This window comes from Rhipicephalus sanguineus, chromosome 2 (assembly GCF_013339695.2).
Source record: "Rhipicephalus sanguineus isolate Rsan-2018 chromosome 2, BIME_Rsan_1.4, whole genome shotgun sequence".
Classification (NCBI taxonomy): domain Eukaryota; kingdom Metazoa; phylum Arthropoda; class Arachnida; order Ixodida; family Ixodidae; genus Rhipicephalus; species Rhipicephalus sanguineus.
In genome coordinates this window covers 146,946,966-146,959,367 of record NC_051177.1, presented here as the reverse complement: position 1 = coordinate 146,959,367, position 12,402 = coordinate 146,946,966, and the positions used below count along the sequence as shown (strand labels likewise).

Here is a 12,402-nt window from a genome sequence, read left to right as displayed (position 1 = left end):
TCGTCATCCTGTGAGCCAACGTGACGGCGCAGAACGTCCAGCGCGTCCAAGATCTCCTTCGCGGTAGGCAGCGGCACTGTATCTGCCTCTGACGAACCTTCACCATCACCACGATCTTGGGCAGTTTCTACAAGTGCCACATGCGACATTTCTTCGGTAGATACAGCATCACTGTCAGCGTACAAAAAGTCAAGTCCAACGTCGTCGGGCACTCCACCATTCGCGCAAAGTGCATCCTACGCTTCACTGACGTCGGATGGATTTGAAGGTTCCTGGGGTTCTTCTTCGTCGACTCCAGCCTCTGTAACCGCTGACACCCCGGCTTTCATGAAGCAATTTGCGACTGTGTCAGCTTTTACTTCCTGCCACGAAGCAGCAAGCATCTCGATGGCTTGGTAAATGTCTATCTTAGTCAGCCGTTCAAAGCGTATATCCAAGAGGACCTTCTGAATGACGCGACGACGATAGCAGCACTTAAAGCTGTTGATGATCCCTTTGTCTAACGGCTGTATTAGGGAAGTGCAGTTGTCAGGGAAGTACTGCAGCTCGATGTTCGACAGCTGAAGGCCTTCGATGTGGTTCGCGGAGCAGTTGTCCAGCAACAGACATATTTGGCGACCCTGACGCTTGACATCTTCGTTGAATGCCTTCAGCCATTCAGTAAAGATTTCTCGGCTCATGCAGGCCTTCGAATTGGCCACGTACTTGACTGGCATCCGCTTCGTGCCTTTAAAACACTTTGGCCAGGCATTTTTTCCTATAACTAATGGGATTCTTTTGTTGCTGCCGTCACTGTTTGCGCAAAGCAAGACCGTGACGCCTAGCTTGCTCTGCTTTCCGCCTCGACAATCGTGCCCTTTAAGCTCCAGCGTGCGATTCGGCAACATCTGGTAGAACAACGCCGTTTCATCGGCGTTGTACAAGTCCGCCGCCGCATAGCGGTCCAAGATGCCCGGCAGCTTTTTGGCCACCCACGAGGCAGAGGCATCGCTGTCAGCAGATGCAGACTCGCCGCTAATCACTCGACCGACGACACCGTGCTGGCTCTTGAATCCTTGCAGCCAGCTGTTACTTGTCTTGAAATCGTCATGGCCAAGAATAGACGCAAAATCCTTCGCTTTCTGCTGCAGGATTGCGCCACTTATGGGCATGTTGCGTGCCCGTGTGTCCAGAAAGCAGGTGATGAGACAGCCTTGTCCACATCAGCGTACGTTGACTACTTCAGTCTTTTCTTCGTCGAACCTGTGCCCGACTCCACTGCCTCGCGGATGCTGTCCTTCGCACTCAGTATCGTTGACAGGGAGCTGGCTGGGATATTAAATCGCGCAGCAACGTCCTTCTTTTCCTCATCTGCGGAAACCGTATTTACAATCACAAACTTTTCTTCAAAACACAAAACCTTGCGCTTTCTCGGCACGGAGCTCATTTTCACAGCGAGAGCAGCTGAGAGGCCTAACAAGAGAGGCCTGACAACGGCCTGACGCTCGCACCACCGCTTCGTTCACCCGTTCGGCACAGTAGCGCCACCGGACGTCGCAAGTCGCTAGCAAAAGCTGCATAGCGAGGCCTCGAGATGCGCACCGCATTGCCATCTCGAAGGCTTTGCAACGAGGAAACTCCGTTTGCCGCTAAGCGGCGCAAGCTATTCTAGCGACGCTTGTATCATCATCGCGGCACGCGCTTGCCTGCTGCAATGGTATGCGTTCTACCCACAGCCACCCCTGTGTATTATTAATTTTTGTATTATAAAACTTACGCGTTGTACATACAAGATTTTAGTAATGTTACGACTCAAAATAATAAATGATCAGTGCCGCAAATTCGTTACATTCAGGCCAATTACCGCAACACCTTCGTTACCTGGAGGTAACAAATACATGGGCTTCTATGGGGATGGTATTGGGGATTGAAAAAAAATTCGTTAAATCCAGGAATTCGTTACATGCAGGTTCGTTACATGCAGGTTTAACTGTATTTGTTTGCTTTCACATTGCACGATGCCACATGTTTCACCTCATAGACAGCTTCTCCTTCAAACAGCAGTCGCGAAGCCTATGGACGTTTTGATGCTGTGGATACTGGCAATGGCAACGTTGGGAGTCATGTTAAAAAAGACAGCATGGCATATGCTAATGTTTGTGTTAGTTCCTACCAATTAAAGGGGTCATGAACCGCCCCTTGGTCTTGTTCAGAAAACACATCCTTCGGAAAGCATACACTGCTATGAATAGTTCAGCCAAATCTTGCAGTCGTGCGTGGCAAAAAGAGTTTAGATGTGGAGCACGAAGTTGCCATTTTCTCAGGCACCCTCTTTTCACACAGAGGCCTGTCCCCACTCTCTTTGTTAGGTGGGATGCCTGCTGTGTGACATCACACGAAGACAGCATGCTATTGTCTGACAGCTGACACAAATTGAAAGCGGCATTCGGATCAGATGCGCTTCTTGCCACAGGGTGCCGCCACTTGCCGGCACCACACTCCTCAGTCTGCTAATTTTACACGGTAGCCACACTCGTGCACACGAATCACAGCGGGAGAGAGAGCGATCGTGTTTCATCATGCGCACTGACGTAACTTCTTTCCCCCGTGCCATCCCTCCCTTTGTAGCTTCCAGTGCGTTCGTCGGGACAAGAGAAGAGAGAAAGCGCTCAGAATGTGCGCCAAAGCCCCGTAACTCCACTCGTTCTTGACGGATTCGAGAAACCTCTGCGGCAATCGATTCAGGAGGCAGTAAACTCAGTACTTGGAAAAGTTATTCATGATCCCTTTAATGTACTAGATTTTTTTAAAAAAGCAGCGGGTAATCGCTCACTGCAGAGACCGACAAATGTAGTACGACGCTTATTACTTATAATGATAATGAAGTGTCAAAGAACTTACAAGAAAAAAAAAATATTGCTGACAGCATGCACTAGACTCTGTAAGCACCAATTTCCTTAAAGTTTTTAAAAAATTTTGATAACATTCACACAGCGGTTACTTATGTATACAGTTATAAATGCTCTTATAAGCTGTGGCCATGTGATCGCTTAATGGAGGCTTCATTCTGGTATGCCTCATTTAGTATTTATACAGACAGTCCAATGTAAGAGTGTATGTAACATAGCTCGCCTTATTAATGAAAACTAACAGACAATAATGCCAAGGAAAGTATAGGGGATGTTTTTAGTAGTAAATGTAAGGTAATTGTGAAGAAAGAAAAGTGGACGAAAAGATAGCTTGCCGCGGGCAGGGACCGAACCTGCGACCTTCGAATAACGCGTCCGATGCTCTACCAACTGAGCTACCGCGGCGGCCATCCCCCCGTCCACTTTATAGGGTATATATGTGCATTTAAACGTGGGAGCGTCAGTCAGCGCCGCCAGTAGCCACGAGGGCGAGTGTGGAACACTCTTTTTCTGCCTGTTGGCGTCACGTAGCACGTGAACTTATTACGAGCTGGCAGCTGACCAATAATCCCTCGCATACTACCTGAAAGCATCAAGTCTGCCAGAACGAGACCCTCGCTATGAATGAAGGAAAGAAGTTTAATTTCAAGGGCTCGTTTTCTTTGTTATACACAATATTAATGAAAACTAACAGACAATAATGCCAAGGAAAGTATAGGGGATGTTTTTAGTAGTAAATGTAAGGTAATTGTGAAGAAAGAAAAGTGGACGAAAAGATAGCTTGCCGCGGGCAGGGACCAAACCTGCGACCTTCGAATAATTCTTCCGATGCTCTACCAACTGAGCTACTGCGGCGGCCATCCCCCCGTCCACTTTATAGGGTATATATGTGCATTTAACCTGCCTTTCACGCGAGGAGCAACGTTGGGGTACCCCATCGTTGCGACCGTGTGCATTGTGCGCTCACTGTACATATTCTGTAAACAGCGCTTGTAAACAATTCTATGCTTCATTTGTGGTCCAAGATTATTATTTTCACTACAAGATCTTCTCTCGTTTCAAAAGTATTCACAGAAATGTCCAGGAGGGCTTCTGTGTGGTGTGTTCGTAGAGCACCAACAGCCAAACATAAGAGGAGTGCACCGGTGTTATCCTACCTAGCACGCAAGAGAGGTGCGCCCGATAGAGGGCGACTCCGTAACTTCTCGCCCCCAATAGTATATGCATGTTTGTGTGCTTTGCTATTTAGACTTATGATGTTGGTAGCCCCTTCATTTCGCTGTGTGAGCATGGTCTCACTGCACCTGTGGCCAAGGGGATTTTATGCATGTATGAATAGTACAGCTGTGCGAATAGCAAAATTTCGGGCGCGAAGTGAATTCGAATATTGAAGTGTAAGTGCGAATCGAATCGAATATTTTTCGAATATTTCTAGAATATTTCTCGAATACTTCAAAGCGAAATTGCAGAAAAAAAGGTTGGAGAGGATTCCTACATGGCTTCAGAACGGCACAACAAGGAAGACGAAAAGACGAAAGATCACACAAACACAGGCGCTTGTGTTTGTGTGATCTTTCGTCTTTTCGTCTTCCTTGTTGCGCCGTTCTGAAGCCATGCATCTGTACCAACTCGCCCAATTGTCAGTGCTACTCAGAGGATTCCTAAGCATATTCTTATGAGATAGCAACATGATAGTTTCTTTTTGCTAGGTTGATGAAGCACTGGTGGGGTGGTGTTTCATAGTTGTCTTATCAAGAATGAGGCAATGTAGAGGCCGAATTGTATTTATGTACATGATTTGGTGCAACCAAAGTGTTGCCGACAACACTTTACACGTGATAGGCAAAGATGCCATTTCCTCAGCCTCTCCTCCTCTTTCAACTTCTGTGGAAGCGCGACTAATGTGGTGGACAAGGGTGCGCTCTCTTCAAGTCCGGAGTTCCAAATCTGCCTTGTAGACGTGATATATAAGAACATCTGAAATTTTGGACGCTAAAAAGCTTCGACGTCCGATTTTTCGGACTTCCTGCCCAAATTTCAGGTCCAAAATAGCATTAATAAAGCCCCCAACTCTGCCACATCTTTCATCTCCATGTTGGAACCAGCATTTTTTTTTAGTTAATACATTTGCGACCGTAGCGAAGCTTGAAAGGCAGCTTTGCCGCAATACGGGGCTGTGATGAGGTGAAGCATATTGAAAATCTAAGGGCCACTTCCAATAGGACGTTGACTGTGTCTTGGCTAAGTTCGACCGTAACGGAGTTTGAAAGGCAGCTTTGCCGCAATATGGGGGTGTGATGAGGTGAAGCATATTCAGAAATCTAGGGACTACTTTCAATCGGACGTTGACTGTCTCTTGGCTAAGTTCGACCGTAACGGAGCTTGAAAGGCAGCTTTGCCGCAATACGGCGGTGTGATGAGGTGAAGCATTTTGAAAATCTGAGGGCCACTTTAGCCGGGACGTCATACTGCTAGGTATGATGACCAGGTCTGTGTTGGCCTTCTGCAGGGCTTCCTTGACACCCGGAGCCTCAGTTATTTTTCAAGAGCGTCATGCCTGCCAGTTGCTGGGCCGCGAAAAGCACAAAACGGTTCATTGCGCACGAACAGTCAGTCCCTCTGCTTCCGCCAACCCCTAATCAACTTTTACGTCGAACTCACGCTAAGCGGCACAATTGCTGGAATTTCCGGCAGAAAGTATCACTTGACACTTGAAGTGAGCTGTGTAGCTCTACCGACAGGACATCGTGGCAACCGTGCATATGCAAATGCGAACCATCACATCAGATCGAACAACAAACAAAGAGTGAGTCCTTAGGCCAGTGCCATTGCGGCTGCGTGCCGGCAGGCAGCACGGCTAGGGGGCTAGGAACTTCACGGCCTACCTAGGGAAATCGCAGGTTCCAGCGCAAACATGGCGGAGCGGCTGCATTTCGCGGGGGCTTTGAAAAGTCGGTGTGCAGCTATTGCACGAATAACTTTTTTTTTCTTAGTTACCTAGTCTGAAAAGGGGAACGGGTACGGCCCTTATTCCAGATTTTATGGTATATAATGTGCGTATGTAGCAGGAAGTGCTTGAAGAACAGCGAATATAGGTAGAAATTCTTTGGTCGCGAATATAGGTCGATAGCTGATTATGGGCAACATTTTTGGGGAAAAAAAAGGTCGACCTATATTCGAATAAATACGGTAGAAGCAACCAGATTAGTCTTCAGAATCGTCCAGTTTTGCTGTTTTCAAGCCTTGCGCGGCTTAGCGTAAGCTTCACCAATTTTTTTTTTGCACGTCTCTTTAGTGTCGTAGCTTGGTGTATGTTCATAAATAGTGCTATTATAAACTTAATTGTATATCATCTTTTGGACAAGTGAGCGAAGACGAAGGGAACGAAGTGGCGCGACCGAGGACTCTGAGCTCGTGACCAGGCTACCTGCTTTTCAGTGTTCTGGAAAGACAGTAAAAAGGATGTTATAATGAAACTTCAACTCGAAGTCATGAGTTAGTAAAAGTGTATAAATAATGCAACAAATGAATGAGGAATGTGATAGGGGGAGGGGGCAAGGAAGAAATTCTGCGCTTACTTCCCACCTTGGCTGCGGCATAATCATGCTTGTGCATCCTAAGCCTGTGGGTATTTTTTTTCAATTCCGCAACTACAGCGCTGTGTGTACTGTCTCTTCACTGCTTCTGTATAATGACAAACTTAACTTATGATCTAGAATGAGGGAAATATCTGTTATAACTGGCTCTCAAAGCATGTTCAGAGGTCGATAAGAAAAGGAGGGCTAGGAACCAAACCACCTACTTCGTGATGTCTGCCTTGTTCTTCACTGCAGTATCTCGAGCCGCACCGCATTACACTGGCCCGAGATGATGACCTCTATCATCTGAGCTATTTTGCTAGTCACTGTACCCGGTAGGAGGAGCCTTCCAGACTTTCACCTCCTACTGCTGACTCTTAATATCAAAACGAGCTGCCCTGTTGCTGACCAGTTGGTTTTCTGGTTGAATAGGCGCGGTGGCAACGCTGCGTGCAGGTTGGCATCACTGGCGGGGTCAAGCGGGACTACACACGCCGACCCGTGACCAACGCCAGCGCGTGGAGGACACCGGTGCCCGTTGTGGTGACGGAGCCGGGTGCAGCCAGCACAGGAGAACTGCAACCGGGTGACTACATCATCGCAGTGGCCGACGTGCACCGCGCGCGGCCGCCCATCTGGCGCATTGAGGGACGGTCACTGCTGCAACGCTTCGAGGCTCTCGAGACTGGCGAGGACACCCTCCTTTACCGGAACAGCTCCTCCGTGAGTGCTCGTTGTGGCAGTTATTTGAGAGTTATCTCGTCATCGAAGCACTACATTGAATATCTCGTACTATCATTTATCTATGCCACCATGACTGCATTTCTTCAGTGTTCACATATGAATGATGTGCAGATATTTTCAGACTTTGCCCAGACGATGATGGAGGCATTGTAGCACTTTTTTAACTTGCCCGCCTCTCAAAAGCTTAACAGATGTTCATGCATGCGTTGGCGTTATGTCTGATCATAAGTGGGATTTGACTGTGCTGTGCTTGTAGGAAAGTAGCAATTTCTCTTCACATGAGGGGTCTCTGCCAAATGTTAATGCCCGTGGCACGTGCTGGAATGTTGTCAATGCAGTTTTCAGCGTGGAACCCGCTGGAGCAGTCCAAATATGCCAACATATCCGTGCGGGTGCACTCCAACAGCCGGTCAGCCACCGTTGTCGAAGTGCTCGAGATCCACGCCAATCCGAACTCCAGCCTCGCCAAGTAAGGAATTTCTCTTCGTTCACTGTTTGAACCATTGTTTCGTCTTGGCGTGTTTACTCGAAAATAAGTCTGCTCATGTATATTGACCCCGCTGAGAAAAAAGAAATCCTAATATAGGTCCACCCTAATCTTCACAAAACTCGTGACACATGACATAATGTGAATTGCCAGAAGTGACTAACACATGATGCATAGAGGAAGGGAATTTTCAGGGCTCATTTCTTTGTTTGACACAACCTTAATGAAAACTAGCAGATAATGATCTCAGTTGACAAAAATTTAATCTGGTCCGGGGATTTTCTTGTAGCTTTGTGCTTCTAACGGGTGCTTGTCAATTTGCCCTGGTAACAGTTTGTTATCTGTGTTAGCCACACCGAGTGCCTTGAGAGCTGTGCTGCGTGTGAGCAGCGCAGCTGCCGAGCTCACACATCAGATTGTGAATTTCCTTTTTTGTCGGCAATGCAGAAATGGTGGCACGGAAGCCAGGTCTGCGGCATGTGGAGACCAGCAGCCCAACCTGGAGGAGAAGTTTGAGGTGTACCTGCAGACGCTGCTGAGTCACGTGCTCGATCCTAACTTCCTGGCCGAGGTGCATCGCGAGAATGACGAGTACTTCCTCGCCAACCTGCAGACGGTGGACGGCGAGAACGAGCGCCGCGGCTCCCAAATCCGGCAGCCCCTGTGGGGTCCCGAGCTGTGGTTGGTCATCACCACGCGGCCCGACGTACGGGTCACCGACCTCCGGCCCACTCAGGCCACGGCGGCTGTCAATATTGAAACTGAAAACTCGGCGGGGGGCAACGAGGTCATCGTGATCAAGAAGGAGCCTGTCGACGAAACTCTGTGCGAGGTGGGCTCCCCTTTCAGACGTTATGAATTGGGAACGAGGGATCTTGCCATATCTGAAACAAAGCAATTCGGCTGCAACAGATTCAGGGAGGAAGCTGCTTTTTAAACCTAAATTTGGCAAAAAAAAATTGATTTTTTAGAAACTTTTTGTTTGAAGTCTGGCATTACAGTATAACCTCATTAAACAGGCCTTCATAGTGAAGACGATTTTGGTCTGTTGTAAAGGGAGTATGTAAAATCCAAGTACTCTTACAACAGACTTTTATGTAAACGCTGAATGGGTCTGTTATAACTGGAGAGGATTAGAAGTCACAAACATATTCTTAACGGGGGACCCAAAAATAAATGCAATTTTTGGAAAATCGCATTCTCAGTTTCTGTAGCCCTTTTTCTATCTGATTCCAAAATATATCTACTGAAAACTACGTAGAATTGCTATAAAAAATTTTCTTTGTGTCTGCTTACTTGAACAAAATTGCGGAAATAAGAAAAAAGCAAAACAAAAAAACTGTTTTTCAAAATTATAGCTCAGAAATGGCGCGACTGGGCGCCGCCATTTTCTGCTCATCATAAAGAGCGTTTCTCCGTGGTCAAGTTCTCCATTTCAGCTAGCTCCTCCATTCGGTAACAAGCGTACAAAAAGCACATGTTTGAAGTTCAATTCAAGGCCTCCGATTGGCTGCTTCTGCCGTGATGCTCGCTTCGGGAGCGTCATCTGCTGCTTGTGCGTCGCGAGGTCATGGCTGTCGAAAATTGTGCTACTTAGTGACGCATTCGCACTCATTCTGTGTTCACGGGTCGACGATAATGTTCAATGCTTTAGTTTGGCAGCTGCAAGCGGAAGCTCAATTATCAGATTACGATAGCGCGCCGAACTCGTCGCGAACATCGCAGACGTGCGACAGTAATAGTGTAGACTCGTTGGACCCGCTGTTAGAGGTTCTTCTTGTGAGCACTTCGGAGCTTATGACGAAGACCACCACATGTCTGACAACTCTTTGTACTCACAGTCGAGCATGAAGTACTTTGAAACATCGGGCACTGCAGCCACGCACATCGCAACCGAGCTTTTTAAAGGGGCGCTAAAGGCAAATATTAAGTCGACGTCGATTGTTTAAATAGCAGTCGAGAAACCTCGTAGTGCTACTTTTATGCCAAGGAAGTGCTTATTTTGAAATAAAATCAAGTTTTAGTGGTCCGCATCGCGTTAGCGCACTTCAAATCACCTGCCTGAAATCAATCTTTCACACGTCACTGCTGCCGTGCCCAACGGTGCCTGCCTTTACTGCGCGGCGGCTTGCACTGGCGGCGTGCACCATTCGGGCATCCGGCAATATCACATGTATGCGGCATTTTGTCGAACTTTCTGTCAGAGCGACTTTCACAAGCGTGCAAAACACACGCGGCAGTACGCGATACCGAAACTACCACTGAGACGCGACCGCGTCAGCGAAGCAGGGCGCCGGGCGAAGCGCAGTTCGGTGAAAACGGAACCTTTGAACCACGCGCGCAGTTCCCCATGGCAACACCAAAGAGGTTCTTTTTCTCATGAATCAAACAGAAACGAACAAACAGCATGTTATTACGTCTCCTAATGCACGGAAGGTTCTTTTTGTGGATGCTAGTTTGATTACTAGTGATTAATTGTAGGCAGACTCTCGTACGTCATCGGGACCATTTTGAAAATGTGCCGCTCGTGGCACTCATCGTGCGATACATTTAGCTTAATTTCTCGGTAAGTAGGGCACTGCTGTTGATAATATTGCCGTTTTAGACGTTGTCATACATTGAGCTTTCACTCTGACATAAATTGTTATTTGCCTTTAGTGTCCCTTTAATCGATGTTGTAGCTAGGCGTAACTCCGCTCACGGTGCCAATGTGTGAGACAAATCCGAACTTTGCGGGCCAGAACATCGCGCTAGTGGACATGCGAAAGCAAAGAAGCCGCAATGTCCTTCGTTGCAAGCAACGAATTGCATCGCCCGCTGGCTCCTCAGAACCGCGGATGGGCATTTTGCGCATCGGCAGCGGACCCCCCCGGCTAAGCTCTCCACGCAGCGACCGCTCGGAGAAGTGGTGGCAGCGGCTAGCAATTTTGCGCTTCATCGTCACAAAACGCAACACCAAGCACACTGCACGCCAATTTTTTGTCGCTACAGCCAGGCATAACTGATCATTGAGAGACCGGAGATCGGCGGCCTTCGTTCTTAAATCGGTATACTAACGTATACCTATTGGTTCCATTGGTGACAAATAGATGTCTCCTATTAACCCTTTGAGGGTCGAATTTTTTCGCAAAATCCAGTCCAAAAATGTGTAATTTTTTTATTGCTGAAATAAATTCTTCAGACGATTCTATTTAAGAAAAGAATTGTCTAAAATTTTTTTTCATGACCGTAAAGTGACAAAAAAATTATTTTTGTTGTTACATGCACATGGTTTATTCGCAGTAAAATCAAGCAAAATCCTGAAAAAGAAAGCGTAACAGTTTTTTATAAATAAAAATTATGCATTGTATTAAACATAGCTCACAGACATACAAAAATAAGCGCACCAGAGTACTTTTCCGGTTAAGGGGAGACACTGGTCTCGAAACGAAAAGTTTTATTATTGGAGATATTGTAATGAAATTGGGTGTGTATATGTATTTCTTCCTCCTGTTTTCAAAAATATAATTAGTTTTCATGTACTTCAATTAGTTATCAAATTGTGAGAGCATAAGTGAAATCTAATTAGGTAATTTCTTACGGGTCATTAAGACACTTTCCCTCAGTATTTTTAGGTTCTGTTTAAGATGCAGCTGTAGCCAAAGACCTGCCATGTGGAGCTATGCTATTTATATTGTCACTGAGATATATCGTCATATAAGAACTTTCAATTGTATTGACATTGTGTAATCTTGAAATGCAATTAGCTCACATTATTGTTCACAAAATTTCATATGTTCATCTTAGCCACAAAAAAATAGCATAGCTCCACAGTCCTATTTCTTACGAATTCAACGGTATAAAATTTATCAAAATTACCTTACAAAAACATAATGAAAAGATCCGTAAGGCTGGTCAAGTTGGCAAAAAATGTGAAGCTGAGAAAATCGCGTTTGAAGATTGACACGCACTGTATAAATTTCTAAAAGGAACCTTTAACCATAAATTTTATTCACATGTTCCCCATCTGTTTCCCTTCAAAACAAAACAGAAAGTGTCTTGTTCCACCCAAGGAATCATATCTAAAAAAATTTTCCAATGTGCAAAGCATGATCAAAACCCCACCATGACAAGCGGCTGGGGGGTTCTGGAAAAGCCATGGGGTATGAGGCTCAAGCGACTGGCTGCTCATGTCTTTTCAGTCTTTAGGAAGAACCTTCTAGATGTTAGGCAGCATGTTACCCTGGGTAATAGGTTGCTATGCTTGAGAGAATACCTTCAAAGTAGTCCAGGACTGTAATCTTCAGTTGTACCCGTTTTGTGTCTCCTTGCAAGAGTCTTTTTTGTGTTGGTGCTCTTCAGATGAGTTGCATTTGCCTTGCGTAAACGCAGAGAGTCTTTTTCTAGGCTTCGTCGAACAAGGCAATCCCCAGCAATATAGCCCAAACTTGCAGCAATGGACTCGTTGGTTGCCCTTCTTCCTTGGTTGTAGATGGCAACAGCCTCAGCGGCAGCTCGCTTCACACTTTCCAGCGAAGCGTTCCCATTCTTTGAAGTTTGGGTCCAGATGACCGAATGAAGACTCTCACTCGCGTTCTGGGTCTTCCCTTCACAGCACCGTGCCAGCAGGCTCTCATCACTGAGCCTCGCAAAGACTGGCTCCAGAGCAGCCCCAACACAAGCCGGCAGGGCATTCTTGTGTGAAGGTGGACTCTCCCCATTGGCC

At 46.6% G+C, this 12,402-nt stretch overlaps 1 protein-coding gene across 2 annotated transcripts in view; it reads left to right on the top strand.

Moving 5' to 3' along the window:
• LOC119383774 (uncharacterized) overlaps nucleotides 1-12,402 on the top strand; it is a 73,282-nt gene that overhangs the window by 10,576 nt on the left and 50,304 nt on the right. The window contains exons 4-6 of one of the 2 annotated variants that reach the window (XM_049412673.1): nucleotides 6,923-7,189; nucleotides 7,549-7,679; nucleotides 8,145-8,529. In XM_049412673.1, the coding sequence (XP_049268630.1) occupies nucleotides 6,923-7,189; nucleotides 7,549-7,679; nucleotides 8,145-8,529 (783 nt within the window). Of the gene's footprint in view, nucleotides 1-6,898; nucleotides 7,190-7,548; nucleotides 7,680-8,144; nucleotides 8,530-12,402 lie in introns of both variants that reach the window. The other variant, XM_037652073.2, reaches the window with a different exon arrangement.